This window comes from Taurulus bubalis (assembly GCF_910589615.1).
Source record: "Taurulus bubalis genome assembly, chromosome: 13".
Classification (NCBI taxonomy): domain Eukaryota; kingdom Metazoa; phylum Chordata; class Actinopteri; order Perciformes; family Cottidae; genus Taurulus; species Taurulus bubalis.
Genome location: NC_136601.1, coordinates 2,423,680 through 2,443,973, shown reverse-complemented (window position 1 = coordinate 2,443,973; position 20,294 = coordinate 2,423,680). Strand labels below are relative to the sequence as shown.

At 42.2% G+C, this 20,294-nt stretch overlaps 1 protein-coding gene across 1 annotated transcript; it reads left to right on the top strand.

The window, feature by feature from the left end:
* The first annotated feature begins 686 nt into the window (after positions 1-686).
* On the top strand, positions 687-20,240 carry sparc (secreted protein, acidic, cysteine-rich (osteonectin)). Its single transcript, XM_079228585.1, has 10 exons — positions 687-758; positions 9,564-9,629; positions 10,067-10,120; positions 11,892-11,988; positions 13,309-13,430; positions 13,548-13,668; positions 15,277-15,410; positions 15,702-15,850; positions 16,845-16,993; positions 19,844-20,240. Exons 2-10 carry the CDS (start codon positions 9,573-9,575, stop codon positions 19,870-19,872), a joined length of 912 nt encoding a protein of 303 aa, XP_079084711.1. The 5' UTR covers positions 687-758; positions 9,564-9,572; the 3' UTR covers positions 19,873-20,240.
* Positions 20,241-20,294: the final 54 nt, after the last annotated feature.

Sequence of the window (20,294 nt, the reverse complement as noted above, 5' to 3'; positions counted from 1 at the left end):
ATAGCGTATAAAATCTAATTAAACGTACGTAATTTAATATGTTGCCATTTATTGATCTCTAATTCCACCTTTAGATATTTATGTGCAATGCTTTGCTCGTGTGTCTCAGATTCAAGATGTCACTCTGCGAAGTCCGCCATTTTTAAAAGTCCGCCATTTTTTTAAAAGTGCGCCATGACGTTTGGACGTCAGCCGAAAGGCCTTTTAAAGTTATTTAAAGTTCATGCATTATAGTTTAAGACTTCTCTGTGGGTCTTTGCCTGAGACATTAATATTACATTATTTCACTGTATGCAGTTATAACATCAAACTACATGAAAAAACAATTTAAAGTGGGTGAATTACTAGTTTTTATGAGCAGAGGTTACTTCTCAGGGTTCTTTTATGAGACAAAACCTTCACATTCATCCAGTTTATAATATAAAACTATTAAAAAAGTGTTGAATCCTACGTTGCTTTCAGAAAGTTTTCCACAAGAACGTACCCGGTGCAAAGGAATATCTGTTTATGAACAAATAAGGAGGTTTGGACCTGAAAGGTGTGTGTTTTTCTCCGTGCAGCTCCTCATTACACACAGTGAGCAGAAGGGGAGCGATGGGAGGGTTTGAGAGAAAGGGAGGCGTGGCCTGTGGGTCCGGACTGGGACGTCCCACTGGAAACGTCTCCCGTGTGAAACCGCTGAGGCCGTTAGATCGTCCTGGTCCCGCTCACAGCTGACTTCTCTCCTGTGTCTCTGCTCTGCAAAAGCTCATAAAAAGGTAAGAGTGCTCACTGACTGCATGTTTATCGTCATGTGACTCATCTGTGTCTACATGGAGGGGCAGAAGTTAGTGGCAAACTTAGGTTTTAGGTCTTTTTGGGGGAAATCCTGCTGAAAACGTCCCTTTTTGTGTTGAGGCAGAAATCTGCTGAAGTTTATCTTTTAAATCGTTTTTTGCACATTTTTCTTTGTCAGTAAAATCTGCTGTTTCTGCAAATCTGATCCAAGAGAACCTCAAAGTTCAGACAGTTCCTGCAAACTAAAACTCAATCCACTATTGAGGAAACAAAAACAACAGATTGTCCAGCAGCGTTACAGGATTTACACTTTTACATGGCGCCTGGACGTCTGGTTTTAACAAGCCGGCTCCCGAGGCCTGGAACCAGAGAACAATCCCCTCAGTCAAACGCTCCTGCAGGTAAACACCGGGAGCAGGTGTTGTGTGCCACATCGGCAACAGGAGGAGGAAGAGGAGGAGGAGGAAGAGGGGGAGGGGGTGAAGCTCGGGGGAGGAAGGAGATGTTACATTCTAAACTTTATCTTCTTCTGAAGATATCGAATTAAACTTAAGATGCACAAACTGCCGCTCGGTCTTTTGTCTTTGGGGATCTCCCAGTTCTGTTCATGGATTCTGCAGATCACTGTGATCACTGTGAAAAAAAGAGTAACTGAGGAAAGAAGGAAAGAAAGAGAGGAAGGAGAAGGAGGAGGAGGAGGAGGAGGAGGAGGAGGAGGAAGAGGAGGAGGAGGAGGAAGGGTGGATGGGATTACAACAAAGCCCTCATGATACAGCAATGGGAGTCTTTCTCCGACAAATCTCTCCACATCCCCTCCCTCAGTTCTCTCTCTCTCTCCCTCTCTCTCTCTCTCTCTCTCTCTCTCTCTCTCCCTCCCTGTGATTACTCCCATGTAAAGGAATGCGGGTTGCCATGGCGATTGGTCACCAGCTGTTTAAACCGTTCGTCCCGACGCCTTCGAGTGTCGGGACGTCTCTCAGAGCAGAGAGTTTAGTCTCTCCAGCCGGAAGAGGAGAACTCTTCTTCATCTTCATCCTGCATCCTACAGCTTCCCTGTTGTTGTTGTTGTTGTTGTTGTTGTTGTTGTTGTTGTTGTTGTTGTTGTTTTTCCCAGTTTGATGCGTTGACAAGGCTTAAACCCGTCCAGCGCTAACGGGAGACCTGATCCCCAACGTGAGGCTCTGTGTTCTGGTTCACGGGTTGATTTGTGTTTTAGGCTCAGCTTGTCAGAGTTTATTTCTTAATCTTTTAAAAACCACATATTGAGCTATGATTTGGGTTAGAGAATGTTCACATATTGTGTATGATTTGGGTTAGAGAATGTTCACATATTGAGCTATGATGTGGGTTAGAGAATGTTCACATATTGAGCTATGATTTGGGTTAGAGAATGTTCACATATTGAGCTATGATTTGGGTTAGTGAATGTTCACATATTGAGCTATGATTTGGGTTAGTGAATGTTCACATATTGAGCTATGATTTGGGTTAGAGTTGGACCTTACAGCTGCATCATTTCAAAGAAATAATCATCCTGAAAGTGATTTTTTTATAGGCGGACCTGAAACCTTTTCATGTTTTCTTGTGTGTCATCTTCATTTACTCTTAACCAGTAACATATAGACTGATATTTACACTTCTGAACAAAATCTCACATGTGTACCTTTTATTATAACACCAACATTATTCAAACAGCCCTAGTGGTTGCAGAGATACACCCTTTTTAGTTTGGGGTTTGTGTTTGTACATTATGTTCCTGGTGTTCTTCATGTTTGTGTCTTTGATAACACGACAAAGAGCAGATCCATCAGCCGGTGTTGAAAACTGACAGATAGATAGATAGATAGATAGATAGATAGATAGATAGATAGATAGATAGATAGATAGATAGATAGATAGATACTTTATTCTATCTATGAGGCATGAAAAGAGTAATTTAAAGGCATTTAAAGTCCCTTTCCCCTAAAGAACACAAGTCGTACATAATGTTCCTTCACTGATCGCGTCTCTGCAGAAACACTCAAAATATGAGCCAACAAGATGATGTGTGACATCACAACGAGCTCGGCAGCCAATCACAGTCCTCGATACAAATGACACACGGGTGGAACTTTTTCAAGTGTCCACAGTTTAGTTGTATTGGCATATTTTTCCAATATATTAATATTTGGAGCAAATGTTCTGCGTCTTCGCTCGACCCAGCCCTTTGTGATCGATGTCACGTGATGCTCCCGTTCAGCAGGACGACCTGTTCGTTTCTGGTTATTTGCAGTTTTGCATCTTTGCATCTTTGCATCTTTTGTTTCTACAAGTTCTTCTTCCTCGTGTTCGCCACACCTGTCCAGGAGGAAGAGTCTGCGTCGGTGTGAGACCGGAGCAGACAGAGCGCCTCCCGCCGCTGATTGTTGAGGTGGCAGGTCTGGAGGGAAGTGGGAGGAGGAGGAGGAGGAGGAGGAGGAGGAGGAGGAGGAGGAGGAGGAGGAGGAAGGGTTGCAGCCGAGGATGCTGGGAAAATAGCAGGCCAGCTTGGCAGTAAAGCTCTAATCCCCCGACAGGGAGTGAGGGCTCGGCGTGGAGGAGAAGAATCTGCAGTTTGACGTCAGCAGAGAGAAAGAAAGAGATCGAGGAGAGAAAAACTGTTAAAAAATGAAATACTAAAGCAGAAAGAGACGGGATGACAGAGGTGTGAGTCAACAGAGAAGGTGGAAAGAGAGAGAGAGAGTGAAAGGACGAGAGACACATCTCAGTGGCTTCAGGTCTTTCAGTTTGGTGAGAAACTCTTTAGTTTTATTTATTTATTTATTATTTAGTTCTTTATCTCAAGCCAACGTTGTAAAAGACCTCCGCTCATGGGATCAGTGGTTCAAGTGCAACAAATCCACATTTTATAACATTTATTCATATATTTCTTTTACACACTGACTTGCTGACCACACAGAGCCGATGACCCCTGACCTCTCACGGTGAGCTTGCAACAAAAAGACAGAGACGGATGAGACAACAATCACACGTATAGCAGGAATGTGTAAACACACAGAGAAGAAAGCAAAGTGCAATTTAAAGCCACATTTTTCTGCTTTAAATTCACAAGTCAAGTCCAGCGACTAAGAAGCGATAGTGTTAGGCTTTTATTTTGAAAAGACAATATAATATTCCTGTCATAAAGCAGAGGCTCAGAGCAAACGGCTCGTGGCCTAAAGATTCGGCGACAGCAAAAGAAGAGTCCTGAAGGAGAAGAGGTCAAGAGGTCAAGTGACTCAGGTTGCCTTATCCGGACTCGTCTTTCTTCATGATCGCTCCTCCTCTCTTTGCTCTTCGTGCTCCTGACTGATCTCTGAAAACTGCTCTTTGTCCGGGCAGCGTAACGGGGTTTCCCCCCGACCTCTCCAGGGGGATTAAATATGTCAGGTGTCTTATTGCTTTGTAGATCAATTACTCCTCGATTGTTACCTTGAGCTCTTGAGGAAAACTGTTTTACGAACATCCCCCAGCTGAAGGAGGACTAGTGGACGCCTCGTCTCCTTTAGACTCTTTTTAGGAAACGTTAAAGCTCCTAAACTCACCAGAGGGGCGTTCACTGACATATCGTATATCAGAGAATGAAAGGGTTAAATCGCTTAAACACAGACCTGATTTCAGACATTTAACCCCAAAAAAGAATTCTGGTTTTTAGGACTTATTTCTGCAGAAATCTATTTTAAGTTTTTGCAAAAAATGCATGTTGCTAAATGGATGTTTTGATATAGTTTTGTCCTTTTCACTTTTTCTTCGAGTCAAAAGTTTGAGAAAAAGTTTGTTTTTCCTTCCAGAATTGGAGGTAACACAAAGTGAGTTTACTCAACATGTGAAGTATGTGAAGTATTCTTGAAGGCGATAAGCTTCCTGGATAATAACTCCATCTCTGTAAGGGAGGTTCCTGTATCTTCTTGGAGTCTCATTCCTTGCTTCAAATCTGATGAAAAATTGAAGTTTTTCATCAGATTTTGGACGTGTTGCAGATGGAGACAAACGAAGTCTGCATTTGACAAACCTCACATCTGGAGGGCATTTCAATAACTTCAAGCATCCTCTCATAATAATAATAATAATAAAACCCTCTCTGCCTCCAGAGCTCAGTACAGACAGAGGAAATCACTGTTCCTCCTCAGAGCCCTGCTGCATATTTGCATGCCGGTGTTGTTTGTCTGCTCTGTTTGCCGGCAGGCGGCCGGCTGCCGGTTGTTTTTCCAGCTTTCCAAGACCCGGCGTTTTGTCACCGAGGAGCAGGAGGGAGAATTCCTCTTTAAAGGCCATCCGAAAAAAGCGAGCGGCTCCAGCAGGTTGCTGTTACCTAACCAGCCTCCCAGGTTAAATACCCGTTGGAGGAGAAAAGAGGAACTCCTTCATGAGCCGGAAGTTTCCCTTCCAGCCTCGGCGCCGGTTTGAGCAGCTTTCCAAATAAAATAATGAGTTGTTCTGCTGTGCGGCCTCCTCTTGGTGGACATGACACGCTCTCTCTCCCAGACACGCTACTCACACGTGTGCGTCAGAAAGTTTTTTTACCCAAACGTCCCGTCAGCAGAACGCCTCGTTCTCTTTTTTCTTCGCGCTCTCTTTCTGCAGTACAGAGCCGGGTCCTTGTGCGCCGGCCGCGTGGAGACGTCAGCGTCCGCGTCCTCTGCCAGCGCTGCTGTGATTTTCCACATTACGACTTCTCATCTCTGAGACCTTTCGGGGGAACAGTGGTCACCTTTGTGAAAGTCCTGCCGCTTCCATTGACAGGTGGAACAAAACGTGTGCCGAGTCACGTCTGTGCATCCGAACCCTGCAGGTCTGGGACGGAGATGGTCAACAGAACTTAAAAAAATAACATAAATAAATCAAATAAAACACTTAGAAAAAGTGGAAGTATGACAACAGAACCTGTACCCTTCAAAATAAAAGGCTACATTCATATTTTTGCAAAAACACACTGATGCATTGAGGGAATGTGTCTCTGTTGGGATCGTGACACAAAACGTCAACGTGTGATTTTGACAATATTCAAATATTCTATGATTTAAATTTAAAAAAAAAAGATGTTACGATTAAAACAGAATCTCTTTGTCTTTGGAAACAGGAATAATCCACATGAGCGTTTAACGTTCATAAATGCGTCTCGTTTCTGCAAACAAGACTTGTTAAGCACCTTGGTCCCTATATAGGGTGAGGCAGACCTGAAACTTCTACTTTTGCGGTGTTTAAATCTTTATTTACTCTTAACCAGTAACATATATACTAATATTTACACATCTGAACAAAATCTCACATGGGTTGCCTTGATTATAACACCAAAAGTATTCAAACAGCCCTAGTGGTTGCAGAGATACACCATTTTTAGTTTGGGTATGACATTTCGAGCAGAATCCTAAAAAATACCTCGGTCTTTAAAGTCCTGTGTCGCTTTGTTGTTGTTGTTGTTTCCATTCACGGCGTTAACCACATGTCTCAGACGGGAGCGTTTCCTCAGGAGCGAGCGGTTCAGTGTTCTGGAGGCAGCGCCGGATGAAGACGTGTAGGAACTCGCTCTGGAGGAGGAACGCTCCGCCTCACTCATCTGCTCGTTCTAAAGACGCACTTTCTCTGTTTGGACGTCGACAGCAGAAGAAGAAACTTCGCCCGCGGGCTAAAAACTGTCAAAACGTGTCAACACTTGTGGCCGAATGCAAGCTTTACCCTTTTTCTCTGCATCTGTCCAAACACGCCGTCCTATTCAGGCGCTCCGTCTTCACCAGCCAAAGACAAACCACCCAACCCCAAAACCCCAAAACGTTCCCTCAAGGCGTGGAATTCATCTCTGCCTCTTCCTCCTGTGTCTGAGCCTATAGCTGCTGCACAGGATGCCAGAAGTTTCATGTTCATTACATTTCAGAACAAACTCAGAACAACAAGAATCAAGAAAGTACAATTTCTTCAAGAAAGTCAAACTACAAAGTGCTATAAAGTGCTACTAAGTGCTACTTTCCTTATTCACGGTATAGTTGAAAGAGTTTTTAGTTTGTGGTTGAAGATGTAGAGATGGATGTCCACCACTGAGGAGCTCATTCCACCATTGAGGAGCCAGGACACAAACAGTCGTGGCTTTGTTGAGTGTTTAGCTCTCAGTGACGGCGCTACAACTCGATTGGCTGAAGCCGAGAGAATGAGCCGGAAAGTTCAACGAGAAGACGTATTGATTCATTGTTATCCGAGGTGCAAGGACTCCAACTGTTTCAACCGGCTCTGTGTTTATAAATCCTGCTATCCCCGCTGGAGGAGAAGCTCAACAGCATCACGAGATGCAGACTTCTTCATATCAGATGCAAAACAACGTGGAGGACCTTTGATCGTCCCGGTCGAGACACTTTTACTTCACCTCGACCAGACAAAACCTCCTTTGATGTCGGGGAGGACGGAGATCCTCTTCTGGATGTCTGGGGTTCAAACAGCTGACTTTATGGAGATAAGCAATGGAGGACGAGGGAGGAAGAGCGACGTCACGGAACAAAGAAGCCCTCATTGAGATGGAGGAGGAGGAGGAGGAGGAGGAGGAGGAGACCCCACAATGGACGCTCAGACATCAGATGGAGAGGAGAGATGAGGCCGATACGGGACTCGTCTCTTTTATGCTAAAACCAAAGGAGTGTTTCCCATGTGACCAGATGAAGAAGAGCCGAGTGTGTAAACTTAACAAAAGATGAGCTTTTGTGTAAAAGAAGAGAAAGATTACACTGAGCACATCCTCGATAATGAACTAAACTTATTAAGACGGACTAGATGTTCGCTGCATTCTCACATGAAACCACCCGAAAGACTTAAACAAGCATGTTTACATCTGCAAACAGCTCAAATGATGGCATTGGTCTCACAAAGACAAAACACAGTTCTGCCCGGGCTCTAATTGATTATAATGTCATTTAAAAAACATATTTTGTGTACTTGTTTCAATGATGGACACAAAGGAAAGGACCATACACCAGCAGGTAGAGCTTGCATCGATAAGTAGCATACAAACAGCCTTTTTTAGGAGTTCAGCTTGGCTCCGCCCCTTTTCCTCCCTCCATATTCACACATCAGGTTGCATAACTGTAAGTGTGTGTGTTTGTAAAGCTCCTGTGCTCTCGCTCTGGTTCACGCTCCAGATGAGACGTTTGCCTCAAACAGCCGGAGGGAACAAAGAGGACAGTGAGGCTTCTTGTTCGGGGGCTGCAGGGCGTCCATTAGTCTGAGAGTCGTGTTGCTCGGTGTGTTACTCGTTGTGTTACTCGTTGTGTTACACGTTGTGTTACTCGTTGTGTTACTCGTTGTGTTACTCGTTGTGTTACTCGTTGTGTTACGTGTTGTGTTACTCGTTGTGTTACTCGTTGTGTTACTCGTTGTGTTACACGTTGTGTTACTCGTTGTGTTACTCGTTGTGTTACACGTTGTGTTACTCGTTGTGTTGCTCGTTGTGTTGCACGTTGTGTTACTCGTTGTGTTACTCGTTGTGTTACTCGTTGTGTTACTCGTTGTGTTACACGTTGTGTTACTCGTTGTGTTACTCGTTGTGTTACTCGTTGTGTTACACGTTGTGTTACTCGTTGTGTTACTCGTTGTGTTACTCGTTGTGTTACTCGTTGTGTTACTCGTTGTGTTACACGTTGTGTTACACGTTGTGTTACTCGTTGTGTTACTCGTTGTGTTACACGTTGTGTTACTCGTCGTGTTACGTGTTGTGTTACTCGTTGTGTTACACGTTGTGTTACTCGTTGTGTTACGTGTTGTGTTACTCGTTGTGTTACTCGTTGTGTTACACGTTGTATTACTCGTTGTGTTACGTGTTGTGTTACTCGTGTTACTCGTTGTGTTGCATGTTGTGTTACTCGTTGTGTTACAAGTTGTGTTACACGTTGTGTTACTCGTCGTGTTACGTGTTGTGTTACTCGTTGTGTTACACGTTGTGTTACTCGTTGTGTTACGTGTTGTGTTACTCGTTGTGTTACTCGTTGTGTTACATGTTGTATTACTCGTTGTGTTACGTGTTGTGTTACTCGTGTTACTCGTTGTGTTGCATGTTGTGTTACTCGTTGTGTTACACGTTGTGTGCAGATGCTTCAGCTCGTCTTCTTTTCATTGATTCCTGTTATTATCAAATATTGATTATTCTCTTTTTATCGTAGTACATAAATATGAATTGTAATATTGTATTTTCAGCAGATTGGCCCAGACAGACAATGTTGTGTTGTTTGAGGTGTTTTGTGTTCTTTTTTGGTGCCAAAACTTTTAATATTTTCGCCATAGACAAGTTGAACATTGTCTGTTTTATGCAGGCTTTGATTTTTTTGTTTGTCTTAGTATTTTCTGATTGGTCGTTGTGAGTAGAAGGGGCGTCTTCCAAACTACATGCATTCTTATGCCGTGCAATACTACAACACAATACTACTTCTACTAATTCATTTGCAAATTTAAAAGCAAGTAAATCAGAAGTCAGATGCACTTTCAATCCCAAACAGTTTTAAAAACATCTATATTTAGCATCTCGGAGTTCCTCAGGGAACCTTCTGAGGACCCCTTTGCAAACTAAACACTCAATTATTTCACCTTTTAAAGACAATATTTCAGATTTCAGATTGTGTAAAACGTGCCGCACCCAAAGAATATTGTATGCCGCTTTGTTTTGGAGTTGAATAAAAACACAGCAAAGCAAACGGAACCAGATCAAAGTCATGTGACTTCGTAATAGTTTGTTTGAACGAGACGAGACAGGATTTAAATAACGAGACACTTTGTCCGTCTCTTTGTCTCCACAGACTTTGAAGATGAGGATGTGGATCGTCTTCCTCCTGTGCCTGGCTGGCCACGCCATGGCCGCTCCTGTAAGTGATGCTGTGTGTGTGTGTGTGTGTGTGTGTGTGTGTGTGTGTGTGTGTGTGTCTTTATGAGCATGTTCCTCTTTTTGTTGGCTTTCCTGAGCGTCGTCTCCTTTCTCCTTTCCTCTGTGATTATCAGTTCACGTGTGAGTTTCCCTTTGTGTTTTCCTGTGCAGTTCCTGTGCGTGTGTGTGTGTGTGTGTGTGTGTGTGTGTGTGTGTGTGCGTGTGTGTGTTCTTGCTCTCATGTGCACGAAAGTGTGTCCGTGTGGGTGAGGTCATTGTCTGCTTCTGACTCTTTGCTTCAGCCATGTTTTTTTTTTTTTTTCACAAAAATGTGTTCACTTGCAAAGTAATAATGTTTAATGTGTGTGTGTGTTTGTGTGTGTGTGTGTGTGTGTGTGTGTGTGTGTGTGTGTGTGTGTGTGTGCGTGTGTGTCCCAGACTGAGGAGGTGCCCATCGAGGAAGAGCTGGTAACCGAGGAGATGGTTGTTGAGGTCAGTCCAGATGTTTTTGATTTTCTCCTCAGAAGCTGAAATTATAAAAACTAAACGACTGAAACATGAAACTTCCCTCGGTGGATTTCTTACACAAGGACAATTATTTATTGTTTTGCATAAGCAGCCGAAAGATTCCGTTCAAAATATGCAGATGAGGTCGTGATCTTCTCTAACATAACAAATAGCACAGCTGTGTTATGTTTATAGAGGCGGAGTCCCGCCTCCTTCCGGTGTCTCTCATTGGAAGTTACTTGGAGAAAAGAAATACGGACCCTTTTGAAATGTGCCATGAACTGCACACATAATGTGTGTCAATTTAAAAAAAAATGCATTTTTGCACGTGAAGAAAGTTTCAGTTTTGTCTCATCCGGTGCAATGTTTTTTTGTTTTTTTTTGCACGTCAATATGTTTTATTCACATTTTCAAATGTGTCAAAGGTTCAGACTGGAACTTCCTTCACGTGCACAATTATCTTTTCAAATAAAGAAAAATCTCTAATTCATGGCACAATTCAAACAGAGCCAAAATAATGACAAGTCTCTTAACTTCTGTTTTGTTTTTCAAAACAAAGTCCCATGTTGTTGCCCCAGAAGGGGGCGGGGCTTCGCATGTTTTGGGGAAACTCGACCCAAATACATTGACTCCGTCTGAGTCGGACTTGGCAGCCGAGACGCTTCCTGAGCAGCTGCTGGAGAGAGGATCCGTCTGGGAGGTTCAGGGCTTTAGAGACGGGGGACTAGTGGGAATAAAACTGAACCGACTGGAATCAATGATGATGCATTGATTTTAATCACAGAGGCCTTTAGTTATCCGTCCTCCAGGAGACACGAAGCCTCCATGTTTGACAAGTTGGGAAAAGTCACGTCTGCTTTTGAGTTTTTTTCTTTCTTGTTTCATTCAAAGAAATCCAAAACCCTGTTCATTTCCTTCAGATCTTTCTTGTTTTTTTGTGCCTTTTTATTTAGAGAAAAACTGCTGATTTTCATCAATATTATGCAAATGAAGAAGTGAAAATCAGCAGTTTTTTTCTGAATAAAAAGGCACGAAAAAACAAGAAAGAACTGAAGGAAGTCAACAGGATTTTGTTCTGCACTGGGACTCGTTTTTTGGGATCGCGTCCAGATGGAAACAATCTGAGCAGATCTAAAGTTGAACAAAGATCTTGTAGACATTTCCATGAACTCCAAACACTAAACTCATCAGTTATACCTCTGAAGCTTCTGACAAATCTTTTCCAACAAACAAAGATGGATGAAAACACGAAATCCTCCTCTTGGATTGTTGTTGCCTTAACGGGAGAAGCAAACCCAAGGCATTGGAAAAGAGACGCAATGCAACACGAAACCTCTAAACTGTTCCAAACCGTCTGCGTGTGAACGTTTTATCCGTTTCCTGCTCCAGCTGTCCAGCGCTCCCACAGCTCCCACAGCTCCCAGCACTCCCACAGCTGGTAATTGTCGTGACAGGAAGCCGTTACGTTCCTCTCGGCTCCACCGCATGCGGACCCAGCTGCTTGTTGTTGTTGGATAAAGACTCTGTTTGGCCCTCGGGGGAGGAACCTCCTCCAGGAGCTTAGAGGAAAACCAGGAGCATTTAGGCGGTTTGACTTGCAGAAATAAAACCCGTAGAGCGAACGCACGGAAATCACGTGAAGGTTCTCGCCTCAGGAAGCCGTCGCTTCTCTCTGCGCTCTAATGGCTCCGTGTTAGAATTCCTCGTAAAGCTTCAAGCGGCTCACGGCCCGACCTTTGACCTCTGCTGTCCCCAGGAGCCCGAGGTGGGGGCCAACCCGGTGCAGATCGAGATCGGAGAGTTCGACGAGGCCATCGACGTCGTCGAGGAGGAGGAGGAAGTTTTCACTGAGAGTAAGTTCCCAAAAGCACACGGACACTTTGGATGACTTTGCATGGACTTGCAGTAAAGTTTTGAGTATTAAATTAGAATCATAATTTCCATTCAGTTGTGTGGAAAGAAAAACAAGATAATTAACTGTTTTGTTTATTCATTTTATGAGCGAGTACAAAATAAAATAAAATCGGTATAAAGGTGTAAACACCAGGCTCGTGAGGTAAAGGTGAAAGATACGTGGATTTAAAGTCACGTGACCTCGTCGGTCCTGAGGCCGAGACGCCCTCCGTGACTCCAGGTGCTGCGTTTAGTGAAGACCTCAGGATGGCAAATCAAACATCCCATAATAACACACCGGCTGTAATTACAGGTTCCGGCTGCTTTAAGTAGCGGCTCGGCCCGGCGGCAGGAAGCCGTCTGCGCGCCGCGGGCCGAGGTTTAGCTCCGCCTCCTTCACGGCTTTAAAAGTAGCAAATACCACAAGTTGAGTAAAAGTACAAAATGTAATGTTAAATAAAAGTACTCCATTCAGAGTGTACATGTATTGCATTTATACAATGGAGGGGAATGGAATTTAATTTATGATGCAAACATTGAGAAATACATACTTATTTTTTAAATAAACAACGTCCTTTTTCAAAAGTCTTTAAATCTGATGACTTTTAGGAAAATATGCTTTTGTTGTATTTTGTGTGAACTGAGCTAACTAACACCCAACATGTTGCAACATCACATTAATGCTAAAATAGTCAGAGAAATATAACAAGATAAAAAGAGAAGGAGAATAATTGTATACTACGTTTAGTAAACAAGGTGGAAATATAAAAAAAAAGAATTAAAAAAAAAAAAGTTTTTAACCAATTGTGGCTCAAATACTGTAACTTCAAGCTTGTGTCTTTATGTCTCTAAACCTGCTTCCTTAAAGAAACAATTATTATAATTATTATTAATAAATGTCATATTTTGGTACTACAATGCCCACTTTTGAAGAGGTAAAGGTTTGAGGTCTGTGGGCCCAACAATATAATTGAATTGTTGAAGAAAAAACTCTTTTATTTTGTATTTAAACACAATATAAAGTAGTGTCTTTCCTTAACGTGTTCGTACAGACACTAAAACACAGCTCCGCTCCGTCCAGCAGTTTGATTTGCATTCTTTCAGCATTTTCAGGGTTGTAATTTAATTTGTATCCAAACAAGCAGCGATAAAACACAGGCACAAACTTGCTTGATAATCCTCCACCAGATGAGCGACTTCATTGGCGTTGTCTTCTGGCAGAACCGCTGGACGGTGGAGTCACTTCCTGAGAAGTAACGTATGTTTTGTGTCCCGCCCAGATCCCTGCCTGAACCACCACTGCAAGAAGGGCAAAGTGTGTGAGGTGGACGACGCCAACACCCCCATGTGTGTGTGCCAGGACGCCACCACCTGCCCGGCCGCCGAGGGAGACTTCGAGCACGTGAGTTTATTCTTTAAACTGTAAAATCCGCATTTATCCGGCGGCTGTGAACTGTGACCCTCAGACCGGGCCGTGATGATCATGGGACGACTCACCCGTCTGCGTCTCCCCTCTCAGGTTTGCGGCACCGACAACAAGACCTTCGACACCTCTTGCCACTTCTTCGCCACCAAGTGCGCCCTGGAGGGAACCAAGAAGGGCCACAAGCTGCACCTGGACTACATCGGACCCTGCAAACGTGAGCGGCCCCTCTCTGGTCCAGAGAAGTTATAGATATAGAAGTCTATGCTTCATGTGTTGAAGCTGCATTCTCTCTCCTGACCACCAGGGGGCGACTCCTCTGGTTGTATAGAAGTCTATGCTTCATGTATTAAAGCTGCATTCTCTCTCCTGACCACCAGAGGGCGACTCCTCTGGTTGTATAGAAGTCTATTCGTCATGTGTTAAAGCTGCATTCTCTCTACTCACCAGCAGGGGGCGACTCCTCTGTTTGTATAGAAGTCTATGCTTCATGTGTTAAAGCTGCATTATCTCTCCTCACCACCAGGGGATGACTCCTCTGGTTGTGTAGAAGTATATGATTCATGTGTTAAAGCTACATTCTCTCTCCTGACTACCAGGGGGCGACTCCTCTGGTTGTATAGAAGTATATACTTCATGTGTTAAAGCTACATTCTCTCTAGTGACCAGCAGGGGTGACTCCTCTGGTTGTATAGAAGTCTATATAAATGGCTCTACTTCTCTCTTGATTTATTCCCTCAGTAAACATTGTAAACATGAGTTTATGTCTCAGTGCCTAGTTTAAAGTCTTCTTCTATACAGCCCGATGTTAAAGAGTCGCTCCACCTTCTCGTGCCACGATTGCAAAATAACCTTTAGGACGGTTCTGGCTGTTATGAGTCATCGAGTAAATTACTCTTCAGAGATTATTTTTCCGTCACACTGGACACACCCGCCTCACAGCTGTGGGGGAAAAATACCTCTTTAATCCACTGAGACAGAAAAATATGCTTCTCAGTTTTGCACTTAAGATTTAAACAAGTTTGGATTTGTCGGAGAATGTGACCAACGCAGACATTAAACAAGGACTATATTTAAAATACATATAAAGACAGATGCCAGTCAAATCTTAACCATACAGATTAAGTGCTACTCCACAAATACACAAATAAAATGCATCAAAGTTTTTCAAGAAGTTTTTGAAGGTGGATAGAATACGAGAACTCTTAAAAAAAATATCATTATTTCCAGTATTGAGGATAAATACACGTCATCCTTGATTCACTCTATTTTTAACATTAGCTGGAAGTTTATCTCATTATCTCAAGTTGCAGTTCATGGACGTTGTCCTCTGTGATTTTCTTCAGGAGGGTTTAGCTTAGCTTAGTTTAGCTCGTGTGCTAAGAAGCTAAGAAGCTTCAGCTCAGCGCTCTGTGCTCTGAAGGCTCAGATTGTGTCATGTCTGGGCCTGAAGGCTGCATTTCTTCCACTGTTTAAACACACACACACACACACACACACACACGCTTAGTTTGAGGAAATGAGTCACGGCTGAAAGGCTCAAATGGAGATCACGGTGCTGTTCAGTACTATTAATATCATCAGGAGAGAGAATGCAGCTTTAACACATGAAACATATACTTCTATACAACCAGAGGAGTAACCCCTGGTGGCCAGGAGAGAGAATGCAGCTTTAACACATGAAACATATACTTCTATACAACCAGAGGAGTAACCCCTGCTGGTCAGTGGAGAGAATGCAGTTGTAACACATGAAGCTTCACTCGGCCTACAATGACCTTTCAAAGTTGAGCTCTGAATCCCACGTGGTGTTTCCTGCCCTCAGACATCGAGGCCTGCCTGGACAGCGAGCTGAGCGAGTTCCCCCTCCGCATGAGGGACTGGCTGAAGAACGTCCTGGTGACTCTGTACGAGCGCGACGAGGACAACAACCTGCTGAACGAGAAGCAGAAGCTCAGGGTGAGAACTCGAGTTAAAATCAAAGGAATATGGATGTAATAATGCACGGGACTACTGTTTTTTTTCTTCTTCTATGACGTGGAAGTGGAGCAACAGTGTAAAATGTGATTTTTAAACATTAAATGCTGGTTAAAAGACAATGCAATTTTATGAACTATCCAATGCAGAACACTTTGCATTATCAAGTCCTCGTGACATTTTAAATGAACCTTAATGTACTGTATTCTCAGCTGTGAGAGGATATCGTGGGTGGAGGGCTCGTCATAATTAAAGGTGCTTGTGACGTTTCAGGTGAAGAAGATCTTTGAGAACGAGAAGAGGCTGCAGGCCGGCGAACACTCTCTGGACCTGCTGGCTCACGACTTCGAGAAGAACTACAACATGTACATCTTCCCCGTGCACTGGCAGTTCGGCCAGCTGGACCAGCACCCCGTCGACGGGTACGTACCGAGGGAGGGGGAGAGGAGAGGGAGGAGGCCGGGCCACTCGTAGGCGGCTAGTCAGTCAGTCTCCAGTCGCTTAGTCAGTTTTTATGCTTCTTTATTTCAAGTCAAATAGCTCATTTATGAGAAATTTATGAACGTATTTCTGGAAAAACACAAGATTTAAATGGTGCTTTAAACGATTTTTTTAGCTGACGAAGGATTTCTTTGGTCTTTGGTCACATTGGAAAAAGATTCTGCGAGTCAGCACACGGTGAACTATAATCACCGCGTAGCTCAGGCGGCGCTGGAGCTCGAGGCCGCTTGGGTTCCCGCCACAGCTTCCTGATGGATCCCACAGCTTCCTGATGGATCCCACAGCCGGCGCTCGCTCGCTTCTGAGCCGCTCCCTTAAAGGACTCTTAATGCACCACCATGCTTTAGGTCTTAACCTCTTCTTAAAAGGTGCACTGTTAGTCTGTGGGTTGTTGTTACGTCACCGAACAATCCTTTTTTTTTATTCTGGAACTCTCGAGGAGTCCTTTTTGATCCACCTTGGTCATACTCGTGCTGGATGTTCATAGTTACGATCAAAATATCTTTAATATCTAGAAAAGAAGGAGTTTATAAAATCATATTTTCTGTGAAAGCAGACAGGATGTGGATGAATCTGCACAAACAAAGTACCTTCCTGATCCTTCATGAGACAAACGTCGCTCTTCCTGTTTTCTTGTATTACAAATACATTTTCTCACGATTTCAAAAATTTCGTCGAACATACACCAGAGAGGAGGTGAAGTGCGCAAAGAAATCTCGGCGAGCCGCGGCCATTTTGTATTCTGCAGTTGGAGGAAGTTTAACTTTTTAGCGGCCGAAATCAGAAATCAGAAACCAGTCCAGAAAGAAAGGTCTGCAGAAAGATGTAATACATGTGGTGACAATGAGACAACTACAACGTAAACACAGTGATGGATGTAAATGTGTAGTAAGAGTGTATTTATTTGTAATCCAGGTACCTGACCCACACGGAGATCTCCCCCCTGCGCGCCCCCCTCATTCCCATGGAGCATTGCACCAACCGCTTCTTCGAGCAGTGCGACGCCGACAACGACAAATACATCGCCCTGGAGGAGTGGGCCAACTGCTTCGGCCTCAAGGAGCGTGAGTATACGCCTAAGTATTTACATGAGTATTTACATGAGTACCTACAGCATCCACCTTAGTATCTATAGTATCCACCTTAGTATCCACCTGAGTATTTATAGTATACGCCTTAGTATTTACATGAGTATTTACATGAGTATCTATAGTATCCACCTGAGTATCCACCTTAGTATCCACCTTAGTATCCACATGAGTATCTATAGTATCCACCTGAGTATCCACCTGAGTATCTATAGTATCCACCTTAGTATCTATAGTATCCACCTGAGTATCCACCTTAGTATCCACCTTAGTATCCACCTGAGTATCCACCTTAGTATCCACCTGAGTATCCACCTTAGTATCCACCTTAGTATCCACATGAGTATCTATAGTATCCACCTTAGTATCCACCTTAGTATCTATAGTATCCACCTTAGTATCCACCTTAGTATCCACCTGAGTATCCACCTTAGTATCCACCTGAGTATCTATAGTATCCACCTGAGTATCCACCTGAGTATCTATAGTATCCACCTTAGTATCTATAGTATCCACCTGAGTATCCACCTTAGTATCCACCTTAGTATCCACCTGAGTATCCACCTTAGTATCCACCTGAGTATCCACCTTAGTATCCACCTTAGTATCCACATGAGTATCTATAGTATCCACCTTAGTATCCACCTTAGTATCTATAGTATCCACCTTAGTATCCACCTTAGTATCCACCTGAGTATCCACCTTAGTATCCACCTGAGTATCTATAGTATCCACCTGAGTATCCACCTGAGTATCTATAGTATCCACCTTAGTATCTATAGTATCCACCTGAGTATCCACCTTAGAATCCACCTTAGTATCTATAGTATCCACCTTAGTATCCACCTGAGTATCTATAGTATCCACCTTAGTATCCACCTTAGTATCTATAGTATCCACCTTAGTATCTATAGTATCCACCTTAGTATCTATAGTATCCACCTTAGTATCCACCTTAGTATCTATAGTATCCACCTTAGTATCTATAGTATCCACCTTAGTATCCACCTTAGTATCCACCTGAGTATTTATAGTATCCACCTTAGTATCCACCTGAGTATTTATAGTATCCACCTGAGTATCTATAGTATCCACCTTAGTATCCACCTTAGTATCTATAGTATCCATCTTACTATCCACCTTAGTTTCCACCTGAGTATTTATAGTATCCACCTGAGTATCTATAGTATCCACCTTAGTATCCTCCTGAGTATCTATAGTATCCACCTTAGTATCCACCTGAGTATCTATAGTATCCACCTTAGTATCCTCCTGAGTATCTATAGTATCCACCTTAGTATCCACCTGAGTATCTATAGTATCCACCTTAGTATCCTCCTTAGTATCTATAGTATCCACCTGAGTATCTATAGTATCCACCTTAGTATCCACCTGAGTATCTATAGTATCCACCTTAGTATCCACCTTAGTATCTATAGTATCCACCTGAGTATCTATAGTATCCACCTTAGTATCCACCTGAGTATATATAGTATCCACCTGAGTATCTATAGTATCCACCTGAGTATCTATAGTATCCACCTTAGTATCCACCTGAGTATCTATAGTATCCACCTTAGTATCCTCCTTAGTATCTATAGTATCCACCTGAGTATCTATAGTATCCACCTTAGTATCCACCTGAGTATCTATAGTATCCACCTTAGTATCCACCTTAGTATCTATAGTATCCACCTGAGTATCTATAGTATCCACCTTAGTATCCACCTGAGTATATATAGTATCCACCTGAGTATCTATAGTATCCACCTGAGTATCTATAGTATCCACCTTAGTATCCACCTGAGTATCTATAGTATCCACCTTAGTATCCTCCTTAGTATCTATAGTATCCACCTGAGTATCTATAGTATCCACCTTAGTATCCACCTGAGTATCTATAGTATCCACCTTAGTATCCACCTTAGTATCTATAGTATCCACCTGAGTATCTATAGTATCCACCTTAGTATCCACCTGAGTATCTATAGTATCCACCTGAGTATCTATAGTATCCACCTGAGTATCTATAGTATCCACCGCACGCGTGAAGATTAACATAATCAGTGGTTTAACCATAAATATGAACCTCTTTAAAAAAAAAAAAAAAAATTCTAATTTTGTTTTGTAGAATCACAATGCTTACAGTCAAAGTCAATGACGCACTGTAATACCAACAGTTATGATGCAACTTGTATATTTTTTCACCTTCCTGAGAAAAGCGTGACATATTTCCAGCAGCTTTAGGGAAGTCTATAAATATAATAAATAAATATAATATAACATAAAACAGAGAAAAGCAACACATTCTCACATTTGAGAAGAGTTGGTCCCATAAAAAAAAAAAATTAAATTAAAAAATCTTTATTATTTTGTTGATATATTTTTTTTTTACTAAATCATTTATTTAGTCTAGAAATATCTTAAAAGTTCTGTCTAAAACTATAAAAGAGATAAAAACAAAACATTCTCACTTTTAAAAATAGTATTTAAAATGAATTAATAAGTATTATAATATAGAATATTTGTGTATATTTATTATTTACAATTAAAAAAAATATTATTCTTTTACACTCTCGTAAATATCAAATGTATAATGTTCCCATGCTTGAATACTCATTTTAATTGTCATTACAATAAGTTATATATAGTGCAGAGCATACAACATTATTGTTAAAACCTGTCAATCTACATGACCCCACTTCTGCACTTCTTCTGAGCTTTTGTGCTTCTGAATTCATCCCTAAATATTGTTCATGCTTTAATGAAGTTATTGAAACATGAATTGCAGTAAACGTGCTGACGGTGTGTGTTTCTGTGTTGCAGAGGATGTGGACAACGACCTCATCATCTAACGTCTGACTCCTGGTCGCTTCTAACGGGACGAGGTGCTGATCCATAAGTTAATGAAAGAAAAGAAATCACAGTAATGGTGCTAATTGCAAATTATTTTTTATTTAGTTTTGAATTAATGACCTTTCCTGCCTATACCACTAAAACAAAATATTAGAAAAGAGAAATGTGCACAGTCTGTACTAACATCTCTGAATTCTCTTGTCTGTTGAACAAAAACACCCAGTAAAGAAAACTAAAGACCTCTGATGTAAATGTATGTTGTTGACAATATTATATATGTGTTATGGATTTGTTCAGGGCTTCAATTGGAGATCAAAAATTAAGACAAAACTGTTAAGTGGAAAATAAAGTTTCTAAATAAATGCTCCCTCTGCTTGCTTTCTACAAAACAAACGGTTAGTTTGTGCGCTCTTTTAGTGGT